Source organism: Dipteris shenzhenensis, chromosome 17, assembly GCF_047967505.1.
Source record: "Dipteris shenzhenensis isolate YYH24624 ecotype China chromosome 17, Dip_SZ_1.0, whole genome shotgun sequence".
Lineage (NCBI taxonomy): Eukaryota > Viridiplantae > Streptophyta > Polypodiopsida > Gleicheniales > Dipteridaceae > Dipteris > Dipteris shenzhenensis.
Genome location: NC_141612.1, coordinates 28,472,764 through 28,498,645, shown reverse-complemented (window position 1 = coordinate 28,498,645; position 25,882 = coordinate 28,472,764). Strand labels below are relative to the sequence as shown.

Sequence of the window (25,882 nt, the reverse complement as noted above, 5' to 3'; positions counted from 1 at the left end):
TCTATAATCCCACAATAATTGCATTTTTCTAGTCTTTTGTGCTTGACTCTTATAGTTTCCTCTACCTTGAAAACTCCCATTGTTTTAGCATACTATTCCCCATGGTATTAGCCATGCGGTAGCCATGTTGTCATCCATACTATTGACCTCCTTGGCCCATCTAGCCTTGACCATGCTAGCCTCTACCTCTACAAATTGCTACCCAAAGTGATCTTCCCTATAGCCTCTCTACAAAAAATTTGCCTTTGTCTCTTCCCCTCCTTACCATATAGGTGTTGAACCTTGTTAACATGAGACTCAAAGATGTGAACTCGGTACATAGAACTTGGATCACCAAGCTGAGGTGGCAGACAACATGGAAGCAAAAAGGTCGAGGAGGTGTTGGTGAGTAAGAGCTCCATAGATTTTAGGAAAAGGTAAGAATCCAGCAAGTACAATCAATGGTGGAGTCCGGTCCACCAAATTAGCTAGACTAGTTTTAGAAGGTGGTCGACTTGCCTTAGGTAGTTGGTAAACTGTTATTTAGATAGAGGATTCAATAGTAATAGGGAGAGAGAAAAAAGGATGTTATGTGACTGTCCAAAGAGTAAGCTCAAGAGTCTAGTAGTAAAGGGCTCATAGAGCTTCTAGCCTAGTCGAGGCATAGTGAAGGTGAGTTTGGCCAAGTTGATGCAAGGCTTTGTGAACTATGCAGCCACAAGTTGTTGCAACCAGAGAATTCCTTGATGATACAATTGGTTTTCTTTAATTATATATCTCTTTTTTCTTGAGCAATCCGGTGTCCCTGTCTTCATATAGTTTGCCTACTTAGTCTTATGGACTTCTACACTCAATTCCCCACTCAGCACTTTCAGCACATCACTCCCAAGTAAGATCGCCAAATGTTGATGATATTTCCCCTATTCCCGAGTTGACTGGCTATTCAGCCTTGGTTGGTTCCAATGCATATGGGTCATAGATGAAGATGCTCATTCTCACAATCCACGGGTTGCTATGCAACATTGTGAGTCAATTTGTCTTCATATAGTTTGCCTACTACTGACATGAGGCTATCAGAATCTTGCAAGCTTACTTGAAGAACCAAAAACTACATTAAACAGTGCACTCAGGCAGATGTACATATCATTAAGTTGTTGCAAGAATTCTGACACATGCTCAGTGAGGAGAGAAAGATAGACGTCACAACAAGAGGAATACCTATGCAAGAGGCCGTAGAGGTTAGGAGAATATGGAGGACCAAGAAGCTACCATGAATTCGGATCCAATATGTAATAAACATTGGAATTGGGAAGAGGATCTAGGGAACTTTATGCAATGGTGAGCTCGGGATGGCAAGGAATCGGCCTTGAGTAGAGAAGGGTTGTTCTAGGATACCACACTGACACTAGAAGTGAGCCAATCCCAAGCATATGTCCAAGATGATCTGAGCATTTCAATAGAGAGGAACTTTTTAGCCCATTTGCAAGAAGATTTTGAGCAATCGTCCATAGAGAGTCTCCATCCTGAAGACTCCAATAGGTCACAATACAGACCAAGCTACAAGCACGGTTCTCCAAGTCACCACTATAAACCTAGATATGAAATTGGATATGTTACCAACACAGGGAATGATGACAGATCCATACACATGTCAAAAGCAAAAGAGTGAGGGAGTCAACATAGTCAAAGTAAACCTTCGGATCGAAACTCAGAACAAAGGCATAATAGTAGGGCATCACAATAACCGTCACTATTGAGATGAAGGATAGTTAGTCCTGCTCCACCATGCAAATATTGAACACCAAGTCCAGCACCACTACAAAGTCATAACAATGGGGCATCACGACGACTATCAATGTCAGGATGGATAGTTAGACGTGCTTCACCATCTAGATATCGAATACCGAGTCCAACCCATTGTCAAGCTCAAACTAGCTACTCCAATCAAGGTCAAATTTCAAGATTTCAATGGGACTAAAGACAAAGATCCTTACAGTCACTTACAAAGCTTCCTCTAGGTTTGCCATATCAATGGCACAGTGATGACAAAGGAAGAGTATATAAAATACTTCCCATGCACATTAGCTAAGACTACTCAGCATTGGTTTAATCAATTCCCTATTGGATACTTCAAGCATGGGAAAACAAATGCTAGAGGCTTTCCTTAAGAGATTCCGATAGGACATCAATGAGAAGGATGTCCACACCAAACTCAGTGACTTGAAGCAGAAGGAACATCAGTCTATTCAAGATTTTGTACTCAAGTAGAGAACTTTGATTAACCAACTTAGTACACCTCTAGACGATAAGTCATTACAAGCTTGGTTGATTATAGGCTGTACCCAAATTGATCTCCAATCCCTAGAAATAATCAATCCAACAAAGAGATATGAAGATTTATTGAAGTGACTTGTTGCACTGGAGAAGCGTGTGCCCTCCAAGAAGAATCCCAAGAAGAAGAAGGAAGCAAGTGATGATGAGGATGCCTCAACAGAACTTGACAAGCTGAAACACGCTGTGAAAAAGGCCTTAAGGGAGATGGGTTATTGAGGCAAACCAAGAAAGGAAGAGTCTAAATGGTATAACAATTGCTCCAAGAAGGGAAATACACAAGATGACTCTAAGAAGGGCCATACAGGAGATTACTGTACAAAAGAATAGTGTGGAATTTATTTTAAATTTGGGCATGGTGACTCTACTTACTGGTATGCAAAAAAGAAAACAATAGAAGTGAATCAGGTTGAGACTGAGTCCAAGAATAAGGAAGCACAACCTCCAATACCTGAGCAAAGAAGTAGTAAAGGTAAACATGGGAAGGACAAGAATCAAGGACCTTCACAAGTTTGTTACTACTTCTATAATGGCAACCACTTAAAGGTTTAAGGCCCTTTGTGGCAAGAACATTTGAAGTTTCTTCAAAGAAAAAAAGAAAGATGAGAGGTAGACCTAGGATGCTAGGCAATTCTAGCCGAGCTTCCAAGTTCAGTTGTTTGATGCAATAGTAGGCTACTCACATCAAGAAGGATCTACCTCTCCCATGGGTGATATCAACTGGAAGGCCCAAAAGCATATTGCCTCTCGAATCACTTGGGAATTGAAAGGGATAGCTCTACTAGTGGACCTACCTCTTGATTTGAGTAAGGTACCACTAACAGATAACTTGGCAAAGGCCTCGACAAGTCAGAGTCTCAATTTATGAAGAAGAGCTAAAAACTAAAATGACAAAAGCATGGGAAATTTTCCAATAGACGAAGGTCAGTCTCACTATATCAGAATTGATCAAGCTTGTACCTTATTGTTGCAGGGATTTTCTATGACTGTGGATTCATTAGTTGCTATTCCCATCATTGATATTCCAATGATACATGACCAAGTCCCTATGATTAGAGTAAAATTTAAAAAGAAAAAGGTTTTAGGTGTTACTCTAGATGGCGATTCTTGAGTCAATATCATCTTTGTAGCTATGGCAAATAAGTTGAAATTGAAGAATATGAAACCATCTCCATTCCAAGTTTGAATGGCTGATCAACGACCTGTAAAACCTATAGGTATGTTTTTTAATGCTGTTCTGACTATTGGTGGTAATCATTAACAGTGAGTTTGTTGGATGGTTATTCCCATGTAAGAGAATGCATATTCTTTATTGCTTGGAAGACCTTGGTTGAAAAGCGCCAAGGTGTCGCATGATTGGGGAACTGAGTTAATGACAACCAAAACTAGAGACAAGGAAATCAAGATTCCAAATAATCCAAGTATGGTGCCCAAGAGTTATAGACCATAAGATTTAGAAGTCAAGGATCCTTTTCCACAAGATGTTGAAACTCAGATATGGAGGTTTAGATCTTATCGACGGCAGGAGAGCTTGACATAGAGGAAGGGAGGGGAACATGAAGAGAGCGGGAGTAGAACAGAGGGTGTGATAAAAAATGAGTTATGGGAGAGGTGAGAGTCAATATATAGCCCTGAAAGAATTCAAACTTCCCGCTTTAGAATTCAAACCTCTCTCTCTATCTCTCTCTGTTTGTCTGTCTGTCTGTCTCTCTCTCTCTCTCTCTCCCCACCCTTCCTTCCCTCCCCCCCTTCCTCCCCCCCCTTTTTCCCTCCCCTCCCCCCTTCCTCCCCATCTCCCCTCCTTCCCCCCCTTTCCCCCCTTCCTCCCGATCTCCCCCCCCATTCCTCCCCTCCTCTTGAGGCATGCGTTAATAGAGAATTGAGCTATTGTTTCTTTGTTGATGCCGCTGCTACCATTTGAACCTTGTAGTAAGGCTCATTTTGCTAGCAGTTGTGTAGGGCTGCATTGTAGGCTATTGATTTGCCATTTTGATGGAGGAGCTCGGGCCTCAAAGCTTTGGGTAGTTGCCTTGGAGAGGCACTTGAGCTCTCAAGGAGAGCTTTCTTTACTTACTTTGTAGGTTATAGACCTCTCTCTTTTTCTCAGAATGAACACATTCAGAATCTCTCTTTCTCAGCAGATATATAACTCTCTCAACTCTCTCAAATCTCACACAATCTAAATCTCTCTCTCTCAAAGAGCTAAACGGAAATTTCTTAAAGAAAATGGATGAAAATTTCTCTCAAACGGATGGAATTTTCTCTCAACAGAAGAGAATGAAATGCGCTCACAATCACTCTCGCAAGGATTTCAATGCCTTAGCGGAAGGCAAGGGAGCTTTGACACCATGACAAAATATGAAGAGGGGAGAGGAGAAGAGCCATCATTTGCAATGGTGGTAAATCTCTTGGAATATTAATAACACCATGGGGACATAATTTATCTAAAATCATGAATTTGATGACTAATTTATCAACTATGTAAACGTTCTACTCAATTATTAAGCAGAATTGACTTTGTAATTGGATTGGCATGATAAGCTTTGTTGTAATTCCCTAAGAATTGACATAAAGAGAATATCAATAGAACCATAAATAACGAGACGCTTTACAATTAATGCCAACACAAAAAGGATGTCAACTTAACCTTGAAGCAAAAATTAACAGCCACCATCTGAAGTGCCAACTTTGTACCAACACTTCATCCTCAAACATAACATACATGCATCTAGCTAAATGTATTCATTTTACTCAAAAGCCTACTATTTCCTTTTTTACCAACCTTGAATTCCCCGAAAGAGCTTTGCACATTCCTCTGCAAATGGGAAAATTTTGTCTTTATGCACTTTATGCATTTTATGGGTCCTATCTATTAATGCAATTATTGCTTACAAACCACGATCAATACTTTATAATTTCATATAATGAAGCCTCCTCTACCATTGTCTAAGTAATTATGGACCCCTTCATAGACCCCATTATACACACAAAAAAAGACAAAGAACTCCTCTTCTACCTAGTGGAAGACAACATCACGCCCTTGGAAGGCCTTTAGAAAGGACAAAGAAATCGGCAAATATAGCTCCTTGGAGCCCCATTTATCCATTGTTTTGGCTCTTTCATGTCCTCCGTGAAAGCCTTCATATGCATTACCACAATCCATGATTCAGCATGGCTTCAAGACACAAAACACATGCCTACAATGGGGATTGACATAGGTCCTCTTTTGCACGTCAATAACCTCAATAGATTATTTTCTTCGAGTTCCATACAAATAGCATTGAAGACTTATTACTTTTTATCATAGGCACCTAAGCTCAATTGAATACTCTCAACTAAAATTGGTGGCCTTTGAGGCCTTTAAAGAGATACCAGTCAGGCTAGCTAAAACATGTCAAGACACAAACACAAACACATTATGATGCTAAATCCCACATAGAATCCTCTTAAAATTTTAACAAACCTAAAAACTCTATTTAAATATATACTATGATATCTGCGAACATAATTAATGCTTTTAAATCGCAACCAAAACTTACAAGGTCATATAAGCCGAACTAACCACATACATCCTTGTATCTTCTGTGCATATGTGAGAATGGCCAAATGAATTGAATCTTGGTCTTCACCTTTCCTACAGCCTCTTCATCGTGCATTGACCTTTTATAACCCTTCCTTGTGCCCTTTGAAGAATAGATAGTGGGGACTCCTATAAGGCTTTTGATGGAGTGACCTACTAGGAGATGGGGAATTATTTAGTGGATGGGGATGGGCACCCTTTACTCCTCATAATGAGGCATGAAGAGATCACAATTGATTGCCCATGGGGTAGCGATCACTATGAATCATGGAGCAGCTATGCCATAAGTGGCCCTTTTTGTTGCCAGTCAACCAATAAAGATCATAGTTGATCTTTGTGAAAATCCTTGGACTCTAGTTCACTTTGGTAGTAGTTAGTAGAGTCTAGTCACCAGTAGTCATTAGTGTATACTCTAATTTACATCACTAGTAATTGTTAGTCATTGTTTGCACATTGGAATTAGTTTTTTTAAATAGTTAGAAGTAGTTAGTAGTAGTAGCTAGCTAGTAGTAGTAGTTGTTAGCAGTAAATAGTTAGCTAGTAGCAGTAGTTAGCATCTAGCTAGTTAGTAGTAGTAGTTAGTTAATTCTAAGTCATTAGTCTTAGCTTACTACTTAGTACCTAGTTAGTATGTTATTAGTCACAAGTTTATTAGTTAGTATTAAGTGCTAAGTTAGTCTTAGTTTACTATTTAGTACTTAGCTCCAACTTGCCTCAGAGCAATTCACTTGCAGCTCCTCCTAACTATAGCTCAACTTCCTCCACATAGTACCCACATGTGTCTCTCCTTTGTTTTCCCTTTGTCAATAAGCCTCTAGATAGCCAAAAATTTAAGAAAGTGTCTCCTAGGAGGCCACATATTACACTCTTCTGAAAGATACTTTATGTTCCTTTTTTGGTGTTTGTAAGGCTCAACTTTTCATAGATTTGAAGCTAGCATTAGGTTCAAGACGTTGTTATACACTCCCTATGAAAGGGTGTGTAGTCTCAACGGTGACTCACATGTTGTGGGGATGTTGAAGGGATGCTGTTGGAGCCTCCACTCCAAGCTACTTCCTTGTGAGAGCAATGCGAGCACGAGCCATCCACTTGTGTCATGCAAGCGGCTTCCGGATTGTTGCAATGTGTTTCCATGAGAGAAAGAGGGAAAGGGGAGAGGGAAGAAGAGAGGGGAGAAGGGAGGGAGAAGGAGAAGGGGAAAGTAGTTGTTAGAGAATAGGCTGCCTTTGTTGAGTGCTTGTTAATGAAGCAGAAGGTTGGCTGTTCGAGGGTGGAGGGCTGACGATTGACCAAGATGTTTGCAATTTCAGATGCAAAGCTACTGTCAAGACCTAGAGCTTTAGAGCTTCTAGTTCATAGAGGCGTATGGAGGCTCGGTCATTCCTAGTGTAGAGGAGACGTGGAGCCTTGGTTGTCGAGTCCTTGGGTGCTGCACATAAGCCTTGGAGGTCGTTGTCCTTGAGCTTTAAGATGCAAATTCAAGAGTAGAGCTATGGACGCCGAAGAAGTAATCTACTCTCACACAAATGAGGTCTAAAAGCCTACCTTTCTCTCAAAATTAGATTTCTGATCCTCTCTCCCTATCTTTTGAAGCAAGGAGCACTCAAGCTCACAATGAACTGAACTCTCTAAATGAAGAACTCTAGAGATCTAAAACTAATCTTACATTCTAAAACTAATCTAGGAATGGGAGCAATCCTAGTGAACTACTAATGAGCTAAACTAGGAGAGCTAAACCTATGCTCTGATACCATGAGAAAACATGCGTGCCTCAGGATCTATGGAGCGCTCTAAGGTGGATGGAACATGTGTGGAAACATGATGAAGAGAGTGCTCATGACATGTACCTCAAGTCAATTAGGCTCCAAGATAGATTAGCTTGGACTCATAAAGAGAATCTTGAGATAGTGCAAAGTGCTTGATTGATATTACTTCAAATGAGCCTCCCTTTTATAGGTGAGGGTACTTACATCCATATGCTTGCTCACATGTGGGATATCTCCTCCATGCCATGTGGTAGCTTGCCCTTTACTCATACCTTTGCTCTACATGTGCTCATCGCACCAGAACTGTCAACAATGTCTTTTGGCAAGATATACTTAGGAAAATTGTACAACTTATTAGGGTCCCGTTGTTGGAGCTCGCGGAATTCTGCCCAAGTCCATCGTCATTCCATTGGCATGCCCAAGTCCATCGACGTGGGCACTATGGTAGTACTGCCAAAATTGCTCCATTTTGAGGAAGGGGATGCGCCAGCGAGGTTGTTGACCGGCGTCGGCATCGGTCAGTGGAACTGGAGCATCTGGGGCGAGGTGGTAACCTCCTCTTGTGCACTTTGGATGGGTGCATTGCCATTCATTGAAGGACTGGGTGATAATCTGTGTGAGGGGGTGCACCTGCAAGATTTTATAGAGGTGCAAGTGGAAGCCTTCGAGTTGTTGCTTCCAATGGTGCATGAGTGCACTATTTGGCCGTTCTTGGAACGAATGCAGGTCGGGACTCCATTGTACATTTTTGGGTGGGGAGGAGGGAGGATCTTGAGGAACCTCATCATCTTCAATTGGTGTGGGTTCCTCCTCCACTGTGCCTATGGGCGTTGTATCGGTAGGCGTCTGTACGAAATTGGCTACCTTGAGCAGCGTGTTGAGGGCCTCTTCAGGGAGGTCGACCGGAGGAGTAGTAGATGAGATCGACAGGGAGGTCCCGTGTTATGCAGTGGTGGTCTTAGAGGCATTGGAAGAATATTAAGGTAGATTGGTGTGAGAAAGGGGGGGTGGGGGAGGTTGGATGGTGAATTAAATATTGAGATGGCTTCTTGGACTTCCTCCTCGGCTACTTCCTCGGGATATGCTACACGTATTGTTTCAAAATTGCTCACGACTCAACTGAGTCTTGGAAAGCTTGTAGCACCCAGTTAAAGAGGATTATAATGTTGAGGGGATCGTAGGTGGTGGACTGGTAAGCCATAAGATGCCCTTGAGATTGTATTGCGGAGGCTTGGCCATAGGTCTACATCCAATTAATGTCAGCTTGCAGACTATAGAGGGTGCAAACCCACGGGCTGAGCTCCTCAGGCTTTGCTAATTGCATCACATCATCGTCCACAGGATAGCTTGTGGACTCCGTGATGACACGACAACATGCTTGGAAATTGAGCAAAATGAGATGGGCGGCAAGAGTTTGGAGGTCAGAGGGGTGAAGGAGAGAGAGGCTAATGGCTAAAGATCTAATGAAAAATAGGACATGGCGAGAATGGGACGACAGTGATCGAGATTGTGGCTAAGGATGGTTTGGAGGGCGTTAGGAGGGAGTGGGGCTGTGAGATCTAGATGGAAAATAAGATTTTGTGCACGCAACTCCTTTAGAGCTCTATGAGAGGCATAGGTAGTTTGTCTAAGAGGGATATGATCAAAGCCAGAATTGTAATTTAATCATACAAGTGTAGTGTTTTAGTATCATTAGGGGCACACTTTATAAGAAGGGGCCTTGAGGGATTGATGTTGTGTACAACAAACAAAATCCCTTTGATCTTGTAGGAACTCCATGAGTCATCTTGTGGAGGACACTTAATTAGGAAGATGATAGCCCAAAAGGTCTAAACCATCTCAGTTGTTTTGTTTTACTAATAGCTTGATTAGTTTAGTTATTACCTTGATTGGTTTAATTATTAGCTTGATTATATGTGATTCTCCTAAATTAAAATTATATTGTTTTACTAGTAGCTTGATTAGTTTAATTATTAGCTTGATTATATGTGATTGTCCTAAACTAGCCTGACAACAATCACGTGATTGAAATTGTGGTTGAATAGAAATATAGAAATGAACTGCAATATGTTATTATTGTCTAATTGTTAGGGCCCTCTGAACCAGCTGTGACTATCCTAAACCACCCCAGTGGCAGAAATTGTTTTGTTTTCTGGTAGCTCTGATTAATTTAACTATTAGCTTGATTAGTTTAATTAGACTGTGTTTTTTGCACCTACTTCAACATATCATCGAGCTGTGAAGATTTCCATAAGAATCAAGACAACACTATTAACACCAACAATTCATAGCAATGTTTTTTTTCCCTAGAGACCTCTTTGAAATATGAGTGCCTAAGTGGGCTATCCTACCATCCCCACTCTTGAGAAATGATAGCTTAACATGGGCACCCCAGTAAACAACTTTTGCCTCGCTTTCCTCCATCATATCTCTTGTTTTTTTTATCCAATCAAAACCTCTTCATAGTCGTCCAAGATACCCCTCTCAAGCGTGGAATCGTCCAATAGTTCCTGCCAATATAGAAGCATATCCTCCGCAAATCCCAAGGTTTCAAAGCAGTTTTTTTGCCAAACTGTGCTCTAAACTTGGTGGAGAAAATTAGCCATAACTTCACAAAATTTTGATGCCTATAGCTTTACTAAATGGTGCAAAAAACATGATAACTATCTAAATCAAGTCTTGCCATTTGATTTCTTATGCTACATGATCCAATTTTGGATTTGTCAATCAAAAGATCTAGCTTGTCAAAGTTTAGTTGTTTTTGGCGATCAACATAGAGGCATAGTTAAAAAATAAATAAATAATGAATACGTTGGCTAGCTTTTTGTCCCAAACACAAATGAGCGCCTAGCTTTATAACGTTCACTTAAAAATTATACATATTGATAAATCCTAAACACTATTATATATATGCTCTTTAGCATCCTTTAATGTGTGTTTTGAGGAGTGCAACTCCTTGTAAAAACCAAAGCACATTAAAAGCGATGCCCTCTTTAGAACGGGCTACTAAGAGGACACTCAAATAGGCTCCCCCTTTCTCATGTTGGTCATGCATTGGTTATGTGTAATGCTTTGAAGAGGTGGGTTCTTGACATAGTGAGAAGTGTATACAATTTAATACTTATTCTCCCCTCTCTTTGTAAGATTATTGATTTTTTTTTGGGGAAAAGAAAAGATTATTGATTTTGCAAATTCAAGTAGTGTAGAGACTTATATTTATTATATGCTTTTGTATTATATAGTCAAAGCCAACCCTACATTTTTGGGGGGATTGCCTTCCAATGTTGGAAGATCTTAGTTATAAAAAAAAGTTGGTGCCTTGATGGTGGGATTGCCTCGATGTTGAAGCATATTTTAGTAGCTCCACTACCTTGGTTACCTAGACATCCATACATACCTATTTTAGTAGCTCCACTACCTTGGTTACGTAGACAACCATACACATTTGGGGGGATTGCCTTCCCAATGTCGAAAAATGTTTCAAGTTAAAAAAAGAAGCTCCACTATCTTCTCCCTCAAGGATGGTATTGTTGCCACTAGGCTTTGGTGATTGTATTGAGAGAACTAAAAGAAAGCAAAAAATGTGCTAGTGACAATCGTCAAATGTGGATCAATTGCAACGAATATCTAATTTTTGGTAGAAAATTCCTCCTCGCACTCACCCGTGATGATCAAACCGTGATTTTTACTAATGAATGAATTTTATTTTTGGGAACACCAAATTAATCAAGCAACCTCTAGTCCTTCGCCAACCCCAAGTCTTTGAGTTTGCATTCCCTCCATTCTACCCATTTGCTCGAACGCTCTCTCTCTCTTGCGCTTCACGCTTCTTTCCTCCTCACCAAGCCCCATGCAGCCCCAGCAAGAGCATCTCACTTCGCTCGTACAACCATGGCTCACTCTCGGGTTTGTCCTTTGCTCTGCCTTCTATCTCACCTCCTCCAACTCATTGCTTTTGGTTCATTTTATGGAAAAAGAATCTATGCAGAATGCCTCTTTCATCTACGTGCATAGTGTTGGCATCCGGATTTCTGGACTTCATATTCACTTTTCTTAGCGAAAGAGTTTCTGCTACATCAGTTTAAAACCTTGGATCCTGCTGCATGAGCATAAGTACTGCAGGTTTTTGGTCCTATAGCGAGTGCGTATGCCTTTTTGACATTTTCTGCTTAGTCAAATTAGTACAATTTTCTAAACATCGAAACAAAAGCATAAACATAAGGGCAACATCCTTAATCAAACATATAACTTAACTCTTACGCAACGACCGTGGACACTAGTGCCGGACGATACATTTTGCAATCAACGATATATGTTAAAATTTATTGTACGAAGGCATTGTTGTCACTCCGTAATCTGTCCCATTGGGTGAACGTGTTCTTGTGGGCTCTAGCTTAAAGGCCATTCAAGTTTATGCGCTGGGATACGTAAATTCCTCGCATAGAATTCAGCAGTTTTTTAGAAATCTACTTTATATGTTCTGATAATGTACTCCAACGACTGCAACAGTCGTCTCCATGACACCGAAGGTCGCTTAAAATCAGCCAGAGAAAACCTGCTATGTCCTTAGAATTTGATGACACAAGTAGATCACAACCGTGCTTGATAACATGTGAGGTTAAAGACGGTCACAGCACCATAGAAAATAGTACATTGCTTTAGGATAATCGCTTCAAATTTGGGACTGTGGATAAACCCGAGCAGGGCAATAAGGTAGGCAAATGTATTACTGCCCACACACATGCCCATCATACGATGTGAAGATAGGATGACGTTTAACACGGCAACGAATTAGCTCCGTACCTGCTACAGGAGGCGGGAGCAATTACCTGTTGTGGAAAGAGAAGATGAGGACCCAATCAGAGATTTGGAAGGTGGGGAGCTGAAGCCCCAAGCCAACAGTGGATCCAACGAGGAAGATAGTTACACCTGTGAGCCCAATGTATGAGCTCTTTTGAACAATATCATTTCTTTTTCCATCTGAGGTAGTTCTAATTATTGTGGATAGGGGAATCTTTGTCCTCTCACTCCTTCAACCTTCTTCACACTGGACGCTGCATTGGAAGCTATACCATTATGAAAGACGACCTGTATGAGACAAATAATTTGGCTAGGATCCTATTGCTCTAGACTCGTTTGCTCACTACGAGGATGGAGGAAGGAGAATCAGTGCATGACCAACTCACGAAAGTGAAGGTGTTCAGGGATCAAGGGGTGGTAGCTGGTCCGAAGGTAGACATGAACTAGTTAGCCACCCTTATGCTTAACATGCTTCCCAAGAGCTTGAGTGGGTTGGGTTACTACAGTAAGAAGTGCAGAGGCAAGACGTTCAACAAGTTGGGACCATTGTTTCTACAAGAGGAAGGTAGGGAAAAGATATACAATGGAGCATTGTCAAGGGCTCGTGATCTAGGTTCTCTTGGATGGACCGTAGATGAGATGGAGTGGTTTCCGGAGGATGTGGTATTTTATAATCAGTTAAGACATGTGGAAGTTTAGTGCCACACCATCAGACAGCGGGACATGGAGATGCAAGAGCTGCAGGTGAGAGTGAAGCATTCTTGACCGCTGTTTTAATGGAGCACCTTTTTTGATCGGCAGGTGTAGGCCCAGACTGGGTCATTGAGAAAATGCCAAAGGAGGGTCCACTCCCCACATATGGGGCCCAAGTTAGGGCTACAGTGAACTGCCACGTGAGCAGACGTAGAGGCTGCCTTGGCATATCTGAGCATATAGGGGCTGCCATGTGGGCAGCAAGATGAGCTGCATGAAGCCAACACTTGTGGGCTGCATGTGACAGCAGATCCACTTTGGATCTGGCTGCCACATGGGCAGCTGATTATTTGTTTCTTGAATCTTAATGCAATTCACGTTTAACTGTCCTAGACTGCCGCTTTTCATAGACTCATATGACAACACATGTGCCATCGAGTCAGAGACTCATCTACAATATTCACATTACACTTCAGTCTTGCAGAGCTGCTGCATCCCTTGTGGAAGTGGCCAGTGAATGAAAAAATCATGTGCTCGTCAATGGGTTGCTATTTGTCACTTGGTCGGACAAGTTAGTATTCTCAATACCGATCTGTAGAAGCAACTGTTCGTGTTGTCTCTTAGGACTGCACCTCAGGCACTGTAGAGAATACTTGGAGCATGTTGCAAACATAGTACAAAGAAAAGGAAACTGTACGTATCATTGTTTAATGCTCATTTAGTACAGCTAATTCATGACTGCAAGTGATATTGATATTTCATGACATAGGTTGAGCACCACTTAGATCAATAGGTTAGTGCACATGACTTGTGTCTTTTGGAGAGTTTGAGATCGCACGATGGATCGGGCTTCATTGATTGGAAGCAAAGGTAGGTTAATCTAGGCACTCGCTCATAAGTCATGATTGTAATTGATATTGGTCGTTCATTACACTGGTGTAGAGCCACTTAGCTTAACAGATTGGTCTTTGTGAATGCCAACTTACGTCGTTTGAAGAGTCTGAGATCTTACGATGGACTTGCCTCCCTTGACTAGAAGCCAAGGCAAGTTAATCTAGATGATCAAATAGTTATAGCAATTGACTTTTCTTATATCCAAAGATGCATGTAAGGCTATGGGGTAGAGGAAGATCTCATAGCCTTGCTTTTATAAGCTTAGAAAGCAGCAGAACAAGATGTCTGCAATTGAAAGAAGGTAGAACGTTACTCCAATAAGATGCATTTGGAGCACAGAGTGTGGTGGGTGAATCCAGTCGAAGGATTTGTGGGGCCTGCCAGACCATCCATAATGATGCCAACCACCACAAGGAGTCAAACCTAAGCTTTGCGGAAATCTTCAATTGTAAGCCAATTTCAACTTCGGCTGAATCTACTAGGTATTATCCAATGTTGGCTCATGGAGAGTGCATACTTGTATATATAGCTTCAAGATTTGAAGTACCTCCCTGAGTACTTTGTCTTCTCCCGCAAGTCTTCAATGGCGCCGTTTTGATTCCCTTGATGGGATACTTTTACTTGTCACCCACCGTGACATTGGATCCGGAATCCACTCCAGCAAGGGTCTAGAACCACTCCTAGGTTGGATGCACCACTATCCATGTATCAATTGTCACCCATCGGGGTTGCCACGAGTTCAGAACACCTTTTTGTCACCCGGGCAGCATGTTTGTCATCCTTGATGACATTTTTCATTTTTGCATTTGGCAGATCGGGTTTGGCTTTTCTAGAGCCGTGCTGTGGACCTACATTTTTGTTTTGGCAATCTTTGTCAAAATATCCTTGTTTTCGCAAATGAAGCATGTCTTATGCTTCTTGTTGGATTTGACTTTCAGATGTGAAATCCTCAGGAAAGCCTTGTCTCCACAGTTGCCATCTTTCTTCTCCTAGGCCTCTTCTTGCAAGGGCAACGAAACTAGCTCTTTGAAAGTAATCGGCATTGACCTCTGTTGTGTGAATATGGTCATCATGAACCCTTTGTAGCTTTGGGAAGCTTTCTCAGCTTCAATTTGGCAATCTACGACGATTCCCTAATTATTGTGGTTTGATCTCTAATTACTTTCACCTTTGTGATGTAGTCTTGCAACAATAAATCTCACTTGTCCATCTTCATGTTGTAACAATCAGTCTCGAGGTTGAGTATTTGGGCTTTGTTATTTATCTCTAATGTCTCCTTTAGCACCTTCCATGGCTTTGCTGATGCTTTATAAAGCTATATGTGTGGTCGGACAACGTTTGTCGTAGTGCTAACGAAAATCGCCAAGGCCTTTGCATCCCGCACTATCCAATCTTGGAGGGCAATAGGATCCGTTGCAGTAGTCACCGCTTCGGCAACATTCTTGATGTCCTTGTAGTGATTTGCTTGACTCCTTTGACAGCGAGGTCACGTTAGACCTTCACCTTTCAAAGTGGATGGTTGGAACTGCCGGTTTCCCCAAAGTTGGGAATGGGCAACTGGCTAGCCATCTTGAGGTGACAATTTCTAACTTTGGTACTCAATTGAACATTGCTTCGGTACTTACTCAACATTGAGCTTTTCGATTTGGAGGGAACTTTGTTCAGCGTCGATTTAGACTACGAAAGCAACACAAGGCTCTAATACCATGTCGAAAAACACAGCACGCTTTGACACCATATTGAAATCCATTCCCTTGGCTATGCACCAGAAAACTCTTCATCGGGGAACTCTAGATCTTGAAAGTCTCTCTTTGGTCCTACACTCGACCGCTACCGAAAACAACATAACAATGTATGCTAAGAAACAATGTCGAATTTGTTAACCATGATCACATGCTTCCTTGATTACAGATGGCTATCAAGGAGCTCTTGATCACACAAGCCTATCAAGGAGCTTTAATCCTTTCCACCTTGTTAGAATATACAATAGCACTTAGATTGCAGGTATGGAGGGGGGGTGTAGATCTTGCATGCCTTCTCAAAGGGCTTCAGTGGAATCTTGTGTGCTCTATCAACTTCATAAGCTCCCTTGCTACTCTGGATCCCCTTATTATGCAACTTCTAGCACGCTGCTCCAGCATTCGCCCTTTTGTTCCAATTGTGCGACTTCTAGCATGTCGCTCCGACTTTGTGTACTAAGCCTAGCTTAGCACCTTAGTTTTGGATCTTCACTTGTGATGACATTACACTGCTAAGCTCTAGACTTGACTGCTCGACTTGTGACTTCTAGCACACCGCTAAGTCTCGTCTCTCCATCAACGTCCAAGAATTCCAACAGGAGTCTCTTGGTTCCGGACTTAAACTTGGGACTACGTTAGCCGCTAAGTCTAGTCTCAACAACAACTATAGCGATTTCTAGCATGCTGCTCTAGCAACAGCAACAACGTTGTGTTTTCAACTACTTGCTCTAAATTCAATTGGCCATAACAGCGTTGGCTCTGAACTCGATTGGCCACAACATCATGTAGCTTAGCCTTGTCTCAAGAACATGGAGCAGGATTAACAAGGTCAGGCAATCACACGGAGAGGTTCGCTGCAGTCACGTAGTCAGTCTCCCTTTGTGCTTGGCCGTGACAAATACCTTGAATCAGTCTGGCAATCATATGGAGAGATTACCTTTTGGTTTCCAGCTAGAGGGTCAACCCACGAATCAAAGCTTTGATTTATCTTTTGGGTTGTCAGCAAGGTTATGTGTTGTCTAGGGCCAATCTAGGACTCTTGCCTTCTGGAATCCAATCTAAGCTTCGTTGAGAAGACTGAATACCTCTTTGTGCTTCAGCTTTGTTTAAAAGTCCGAATACCTGTGCTTACTTCGTCTTTGTTGAGAAGGCTGAATACATCTTCGTCATTCAGCTACACGGAGAAGGCCACGTACTGTCTAACATCTGTCTCACGAGTCACATGTGAGGTAGTGATCTCTAACATAGAGAGGGTCTTAGAAATGATAGACGAGTTCCGAAGTAGTGGTAGCATGTGGATGAGGTCTGTCCAAACACTCACAACACTTGCACATATAGGCAACAAGCATGTAGGCAAAAAAGGCTTGGGTAAGAGCCAAATAAGAGTTTACTAAAATGGCAAAAAATATATGAACGCGCAATAGATAGAAAATGTGTGAGTGCAGTCCCAAAACATATGGAGACTTGGCTTACTCAAGAGGGACCGACCCTCCTTTGTGAGTATTGTAAGGCATTGGCTCGGCACGTTTAGTGTGGGATGGTGACCTGATCAATCTACCAACTATCTCAAAGATCATAAACTTGAGAGAGTAATTGAGAGAGAGAGCGATACATGTTGAGCTAATATAAATTTGTTAATAGCATGGAAATGCAATGTCAGCAATGGTGTGTGTGTGGATGAAATAGAACAATCAAAGTGTGGCAAGGGGGTCCTATTTATAGGGAAGCCTTGGCAGAACTATTTGACAAGTGGTCCCCAGCTGATTGACCTGACCTTGGTTAGACGCAGAGCTATGACCAGGAGACGTGCCAGGACCGCACCTCTGAGTGGCCGACAACACTCTATTGCCGACTTCATGCCTCCACTGCCTCATCCATCTTGATATCTTGCTGTTGCCAATTGATGATGATGATATTGATGACGATGTTGAGACTGATATATAGTCGACCATCGACATGACTATGTTGTACTTAGGACTTAGTACTGCCATTCTGCATTTTTGCATTTTGCATTGGTATGGACGCTCTTGTAGTAGCTCCACTACCACAGCTTGTTGTATCAGGATTTTCATAGTCTCATAGACCCATCGGTCTTCCGAAGACTTTAATAAACTTTCTTTCTTTCTTTTCTTTCTTTCCAACTCCAAAGCTTACCTTACTTGCTAGATTTCATTATAGGAGCTGCAATCAGCCTGATCTCCTCCCCATATGCCCTCTTTGGCTGTAGCATGTTGGGGGATCCCTACTGTACTGCAAGAAAGCAGGTATGGTCTAGTTTTCCTAAGCAAGAGCTGCCCTCGGATCACCTGACGTGTCATCCTGTGCCTGTGTTGATGAAGTCGTGTCCTTGTCTTTAGATTTGCCTTTGTCCTTAGATTGACAATCCTTTGCCACTCTTCCATCGGCATAGCACCGGCTCCGACCTTTCTTCTGCATTGTCGAAAGTGCTTGATCACCACCATGAGACACGTTCAGCTTACCATGGGACAGTGACAATTCCTGCTCCAAGAGAAGGAAGCATAAGTCGTTGAAATCCAACTGATTTTTCGTGACTTGGCACCGCAACGCTCGAGAAACCATATTATACTCTTATGGAAGCTTTGAGAGGTTAAGTGCAGCCAATTGAGCAGAGGACAAGGCGGTACCCATTGCCAATAGTTGGTCATGAATGACCTCGGCCTTCATTAAAAATGGCTGCATAGTTTTTTTGATAAAAATATAATCACTCTTTTTGCCCCCCAAAAAAAACAAGGTGGGGATTCCACTAAGGCCTTGCCTTTTGGAGTGTCATCATAAGTCTAAGTGTAAAGTAGCTCCATAAATATTTCCAATAACTTGTAAAAGGGAAACGATAGGTGTAAATTGGAAGGAAAGGAAAAGAGAAAAAGCAAGTGAAGGTGAAGCAATATGGGGAAAGGTCGATGAGTGAAAGAGATGAGAGAAAAGAGGTGAAAGAGGTGTGTGGTGGATGGACCATTAAATAAAAGTGGGGACATGCTGCCTATTTTGGCAAGAGTAATATAAAGGTGGTGTCATATAAGAGACAAAGAGAGCCTCTATCTTTAGAGAGAAATACCTAATAAAGGACAAACCATTTAGGATCTCCACAACAAAAGACAAGAGCATTTAGGACCTCCACAAGCAAACAAAAACCTTAAACTCTAAACACATTAGAAGCTCTTAGACTACTACTATGCACTCTTAAAGCTCATACTAACCACAATTTGCATGGTCAAATTGACCAAATGAACTAACTTCAAAATTATTTAGCAACTCACTAACCGAGACATCCCTTAGGACCCTTGCAAGGCCCAAAAAGGCTGCATAGAACTATTTGCAGAACAATCAAGATTGTAGAGTTGACCCTATAACGTGACAGCCCACATAGAAGAATCTCGAGCATAGAGATCCTCCAACTTGGACCACACTTCATAAGCATTGTTTAAGGCTTGTGCCGGGGAGACCTCCTTCGTAATGGTTACTTCGCCTAATAGCATGGATTTGCAGTGCTAGCAACTGGAGTGTGTGTGGATAAAATGGAATAATGAAAGTGTGGCAAGCGGGCCCTATTTATAGGGGAAGCCTTGGCAGAACTAACTGACCGGCGGATTGGGTCCCCAGCCAACTCATCTGGCCTAACTAACTGACTGACCGGACCCATTTTTGGTCGGGTTAACCCGACCTAGTCTGGGTGTTAGGTTGGCCTCTAGCTGGCCATTTATTGGTCTAGTTACTGGCCCATATTGTGGCCTATACTAGGCCCTAAACCAGCCTGCTAATTCATTGAGAGGACTAATTCACTATACCTCTCTCTTGGTGGGCACACCTATATGGCAGGTCTCACTCATCACACATGACATGCAATTAGTTTTCCAATATCATCAAAGCTATCAACATCACGCCACTAAACAAGGAACTAAGAGATAAGTTGATGACGTGTCTCAAATTGTTAGTGATCAAGAATGCACTCGGGAATGAGAAAAACACTCATCTTTGATTTTAGGAACATAATCACCTAGATCTAAACATCAAGATCACCTAGAATATATTGTTTCAACCATGAAATTTTAAAAGTAGATTGAATATTACTTGAGCGACAATATATTGAAGGCCTGATACCAGCAGCAAACTCTGAACTGTTCATGCCTGCCAGAAACACTCTCTAGGTCCAAGCTTTTAGACGACTTGTTGCTCTGATACCATTGTGAGAAAACAATGAGAGCAAGAGTGAGCAAGATAGAGTGAGCTGAACGTGGGTCACTGAAAAGGTGGACTGAATGAAGTGTAGTACAATGAAAGAGATGAGGGGTTTTGTCTAAGTGACAAAACCCTATCTAATCACTAACCGTAGTTAGAGATTAGATTGTGGTTAGGGGCAAAAACCTCTAAGAGGAAAAAGTGCCCCTAACCCACTTTTTACATTACATTGGCCACTGCCTAGAATATAATAATAATTCTAACACCCCCTGCAGTGCCAATGTGGTGTACAAGGTACTGATCAATCACCAAAAGGAGATAAGTTGAGGGCACTGCGAAATGCCTCAAACTTCTCACGTGATTGCTTTGGTGAAGATGTCTGCAACATTGCCATTTGTCGACACATAGATCATATTGATCTCCCCTGCATGTAACTTCTCTCTGACATAATGATAATGAACCTCAATGTGCTTCGTGCGAGCATGAAACACAGGATTCTTTGCCACTGCTATAGCACTCTTACTATCAGCGAGAATTGGAGAAGGACCCTCCAATAAGAGACGAAGATCAGCGAACAAACGTCGCAGCCAAACACATTCAACTGTTGCTGTGAAAGCTGCCTTGTACTCAGTTTCACATGAGGAAGTAGCCATTGTAGATTGCTTCTTGCTCAGCCAAGAAATACAAGCTTTGCCCAAAAAGAAACAATTACCACTAGTGGACTGCCTGGTATCATAGTCTCCAGCCCAATCTGAATCATTGTAAGCATGCATCTGCAAGTCACCCCCCTTGGGAAACATCAAGCCAAAAGACTTTGTGCCTTGCAAATAACGGAAGGTGCGTTTTATAGCCTGCCAATGTGTTGTCTTTGGGCTGTGCATATATCTGCTCACCTGAGATACTGCATATTGAATATCGGGCCGTGTTTTGCACAAGTAGATGAGGCATCCAACAGCCTGACTGTAAAGTGTGACATCCACTGATTCACCTGCATCATACATAGTAAGCTTCAGCCCCGGTTCCATGGGAGTGGCTATAGGCTTACAATCATGCATGTTGAACCTATCCAAGAGTTTCTGCACATACTTGGATTGAGACATGACGATGCCATGCTTGTCTTGTATAAACTGGATCCCTTCAATCCATGATGATGCCATGCTTGTCTTGTATAAACTAGATCCCCAAATAAAAATTTAACATGCCCAAATCTGTCATGTCAAATTCAGCTTTCTACTCAGCCTTAAAATCTGCAATTATATCCTCATTTGACCCTGTGAGCAGCATGTCATCTACATAAAGAATGATGACCAAAATATCCCCCCCATCCTTCTTGATGTAGAGGGTGCTTTCCGTGGGAGTATTATGTAACCCTTTACTTTCCAGGAATGCATCAATCTTGGCATACCATGCACGTGGGGCTTGTTTCAGCTCATATAAAGCTTTGTTAAGCTTGCAAACCTGAATTGCATTGCCAGAAAGTTTAAATCCAAGAGGTTGTTTGACATAAACCTCTTCCTGCAAGTCCCCATTAAGGAAAGCTGTTTTTATGTCCAACTGATGGACATTCCAAACAAAATTTGCAGCCATTGCAATAACTGACCATATAGTGGTCATCCGGGATGTAGGAGCAAAATGTGAGAGAGTGCGGAGAGAGAGAGAGCAAGAGAGTGAGAGCTGGAGAGCTGAAAGCTTGAGAGCTGAGTTGCAATAGAAGAGTGTAAAGAGTACAACTAAAAGTGTGAGAGAGAAGGTTTTGTCCTAGTGACAAAACCTTAGTAGTCACTAACCATAGTTAGTGAACTAACTGCGGTTAGGAGGAAAAACCTCTTAAAGAGGGAAAAGTGCCCCTAACTAGCTTATTAAATTACATTGGTCACTGCTGAATTATATCTATAATTCTAACACCCCCCTGCAGTGCCAATGTCATGTACAAGGCTGATCAATCACCAAACGGATATAAGTTCAGGGCACGGCGAAATGCCTCAAACTTTTCAGGTGGTAGTGCTTTGGTGAAAATATCTGCAACGTTGTCATGTGTGGACACAAAGATCATACTGATCTCTCCTGCATGCAACTTCTCTCTGACGTAGTGATAATGAACCTTAATGTGCTTCGTGCGAGCATGAAACACTGGATTCTTTGCCACTGCAATGGCACTCTGACTATCAGTGAGAATTGGAGAAGGACCCTCCAAAGATAGATGAAGATCAGCAAATAGACATCGCAGCCAGACACATTCAACTGTTGCTGTGAAAGCTGCCCTGTACTCAGCTTCACAGGATGAGGTAGCCACTGTAGATTGTTTCTTGCTCAGCCAGGAAATGCAAGATTTACCCAAAAAGAAACAATTGCCACTAGTGGACTGCCTAGTGTCATAATCACCAGCCCAATCTGAATCACTGTAGGCATGCATCTGCAAGTCACCCCCCCTGGGAAATAGCAAGCCAAAAGACTTCGTGCCCTGCAAATAATGGAAGATGCGCTTAACTGCCTGCCAATGCATAGTTTTTGGGCTGTGCATGTTTGAAATCTGCAATTTTGTCTTCATTGGACCCTGTGAGCAGTAAGTCATCGACTTAAAGAAGGATGACTAAAATTTTCCCCCCATCCATCTTGATGTAGAGGGTGCTCTCAGTAGGACTATTGTGCAGCCCCTTGCTGGTCAAAAAGGCATGAATCTTGGCATACCATGCACGAGGGGCCTGTTTCAGCCCATATAAAGCTTTGTTTAGCTTGCATACTTGAAGTGCATTTGCTGTAACTTCAAAGCCTGGAGGTTGTTTGACATACACCTCTTCCAGCAAGTCCCCATTTAAGAAGGCTGTTTTTATGTCCAACTGATGAACATTCCACTCAAAATGTGCAGCCATTGCAATAACTGATCGGATGGTGGTCATCCGGGATGTAGGAGCGAATGTCTCCTCATAATCTATGCCCTTTTTCTGAGCATAGCCTTTAGCAACCAGCCTTGCCTTGTATCTGTCAATGGAGCCATCTGGCTTCCGTTTGACCTTGAAAACCCATCGTGTGCCAATGGCATGTTTACCTGGTGGCAAGTCTACAACATCCCAAGTCTGATTTTTTTCAATGGACTGCAACTCATCGTGCATGGCATGCATCCAATGCACATTGTCCTTTGCCTCTTCGAATGCGGCAGGCTCCTCCTCATCAAGAAGAGTACTTGCATATGCTGATTCCACTGAATTAGCACCTTCCATGTGCCTTGCTGCACTGCGAGTCCTGCCAGGTAATGGAGCATCAATTTTACTCTCCCTGAGAGTCTGTAACAGCCAGTTTGGGACTGTTTTTGCTGCATGTATGTCTGCAATTTCTTGCTGCACCACCTGTTCCACTGCCTGTGGAGGGGGCAAGACATCCTGTGGTGGAACTAAAGCATCTGGAGGTGGCTGTAAATTCTGATTTGCATCAGAAATGTTAGCAGGGGAACCCAAGGCAATGGGTAGCAACCCCTCAAAGATATCCTCTGAAGAAGAAGGCATTTGAAATTCAGCCTGAGTGTGAGCTGAATTTTCAGCAAATATCACATCTCTACTGACTATGATCTTGCGTGTAGCAGGATTGTAGAGACGGTACCCCTTGCTTTCTGGACTGTACCCAACAAATATGCACTTAATGGCTTTATCTGACAACTTGTGCCTAAATTCAACTGGCACATGAGCATAAGCAGGGCATCCAAAGACTCGGAAGTGATCCACTGAAGGCTTTCTCCCATTCCAGACCCCATAGGGAGTTTTTGTTTTTAAAGCCTTAGTGGGAGCCCGATTCAAAATGTAATTGGCACACATCAAACCCTCAAGCCAGAATTTGTGAGGCATGTGTTTGCTTTTCAGCATACATCTGTCCGTCTCCATGAGAGTTCTATTTTTCCTCTCAGCTTTGCCATTTTGCTGAGGGGTCAGCCTGACTGTGAGCTGATGCACAATACCCTTGCCTTTCAGAAATGCATCAAAATCTGCAGACAAGTATTCCCCACCTCTATCTGTGTGCAATGTCTGTATCTTGAGTCCGGTTTCATTTTCAACCATGGCTGAAAAGTGTTTAAACAATGAACACTTCTGATTTGCGCTTCAGCCCCAAAGACCCAAGTGAAATTGGAGTAATCATCAATAAATGTAACGAAGTAGAGATGACCATGCAACGATGGAGTCCTCATGGGACCACAGACATCACTGTGTATAAGCTGTAATTTGCGGACAGCTTTAACTGAACCATCCTTCTTGAAGGGGAATCTATGCATCTTGCCTAAAATGTACCCTTCACAGGCATGTGGAGGAGGTATCTCAAGAGGTGGCAATGCATCAACCATGGAATGCTTCTGAAGTGTCATCAAGCTGTTGTAATGCATGTGGCCATATCGGGCATGCCATAATTCTGCAATCTGCATGGCAGCAGTAGGGGTAGAAACTGCAAGAGCATGGGCTGCTCTTTTCTCAAAAAGATCAAGCTGAAAAAGCCCACGCAGCAGAGTACCAGATAATCTTAAGGCTAATCATCTTCCTTGTCTCGGACAGCACATTTGTCATCCTCAAAGATGACCTGAAATCCAGCTCTGTTAAGAGTGGACACTGAAAGAAGATTTTTGGTTATACCAGGCACATATAAGACATCTGAAAGTCTGAAAATTGAGCCATCAATGGCAGTGAGCTCAACGTCTCCTGTGCCACGTACTGAATATGATGAGTTATTGGCACAAGTGACTTTCTTACCAACAGGAGGTGGATGCAAGGAAGTAAAAAGACACTTCCTAGAAATGATGTGCTTGGATGCACCGCTGTCAAAATACCAAGTGTTCAGTGTTTCATTGACACTGAAAGCAGATGCATCCGTAGAAGAGTCATAACTGCAAGTCAAAAATGCATATGTATCATCACTACAAGTGGCTGTACTATCCCGAGCATCTGGAGCAGCCAGCCTAGAATCTGAAATGCAAGATAGAAAGGCATAATCCTGTCCAACAAAGTTGGCTGCAGCATCCCCACTGTCAGCAGATGCATGAGGAGCTGAATCTGAAACAACCATACCAGAGCTGTTTTTCTTCTCTTTGGCAAGCCTTTTCCTGCATTCTACAATGTGATGACCTGGCTTTTTGCAGTAGTGACAAAAACCCTTCTTCTTGGGCTTACTTGCATCATTTTTAGCCTTTTGTGAAGGCTGTCCTGACCCACTGGAAGGCTGATTTACTGATGTCTTTGCCTGTCCCTTTGTTTTTGATTTAAACTTTGAGAGCATAGCCTGTTCACCTGCACGTGAAGCCAAGTTTTTCCTGGTCTGCTCTTCCTGAAGCAGAAGTCCTATCAACTCATGAAAAGTGAGAGGATTTGCACCCCCCCTCAATGATAAGTTCAGCGAGGTATGAAAGCTGAGATAAGACTCAGGAAGAGAATTCAGAGTGGTTGTAATCATCTCTGAATCAGGAATAATTTCATCTATGTTTAACAATTGCTCTCTGAGATCCTGTAGCTTTGTGAGGTGGACTGACATGGAGTCACCCTCTTCCATATGTGTATTACTTAACTCTCTTTTCAAGAAAGATACCCTTGCATCATTCCAGGCTGCATACATGCTTTCTGAAATATCCCACGTTGCCTTCGAGGTCACGACCGGATATGCGGAATGATAAATCTTTTCATTGAAAGAGAGATGCATGCCCAAGCTAAGGCATCCCGTGAATCCCATCCCTTCTGCTCTGGAGTAGTGGCTATAGCTGCACCAACAACTTGTTCTGCAGCTGCCCCATGTGCACGACCTCTTCCACCTCCTTGCTGAGGAGGGGTATTAGGTGCCATACCTGCTGGTCGGATCTCACCCCCATTCACATAATCCCATAAATTGCGAGAAATCAGAATATTGCGTACCATAAAACTCTAGAGGGAGTAGTTGGT

At 42.4% G+C, this 25,882-nt stretch overlaps 1 protein-coding gene across 1 annotated transcript in view; it reads left to right on the top strand.

Moving 5' to 3' along the window:
* Nucleotides 1-11,452: 11,452 nt before the first annotated feature.
* Nucleotides 11,453-25,882, top strand: part of TDP1 (tyrosyl-DNA phosphodiesterase-like protein) — a 172,896-nt gene continuing 158,466 nt past the window's right edge. The window contains 1 exon segment of the mRNA XM_087388793.1: nucleotides 11,453-11,562. Coding sequence (XP_087244919.1) covers nucleotides 11,548-11,562 — 15 coding nt within the window. The 5' untranslated portion in view covers nucleotides 11,453-11,547.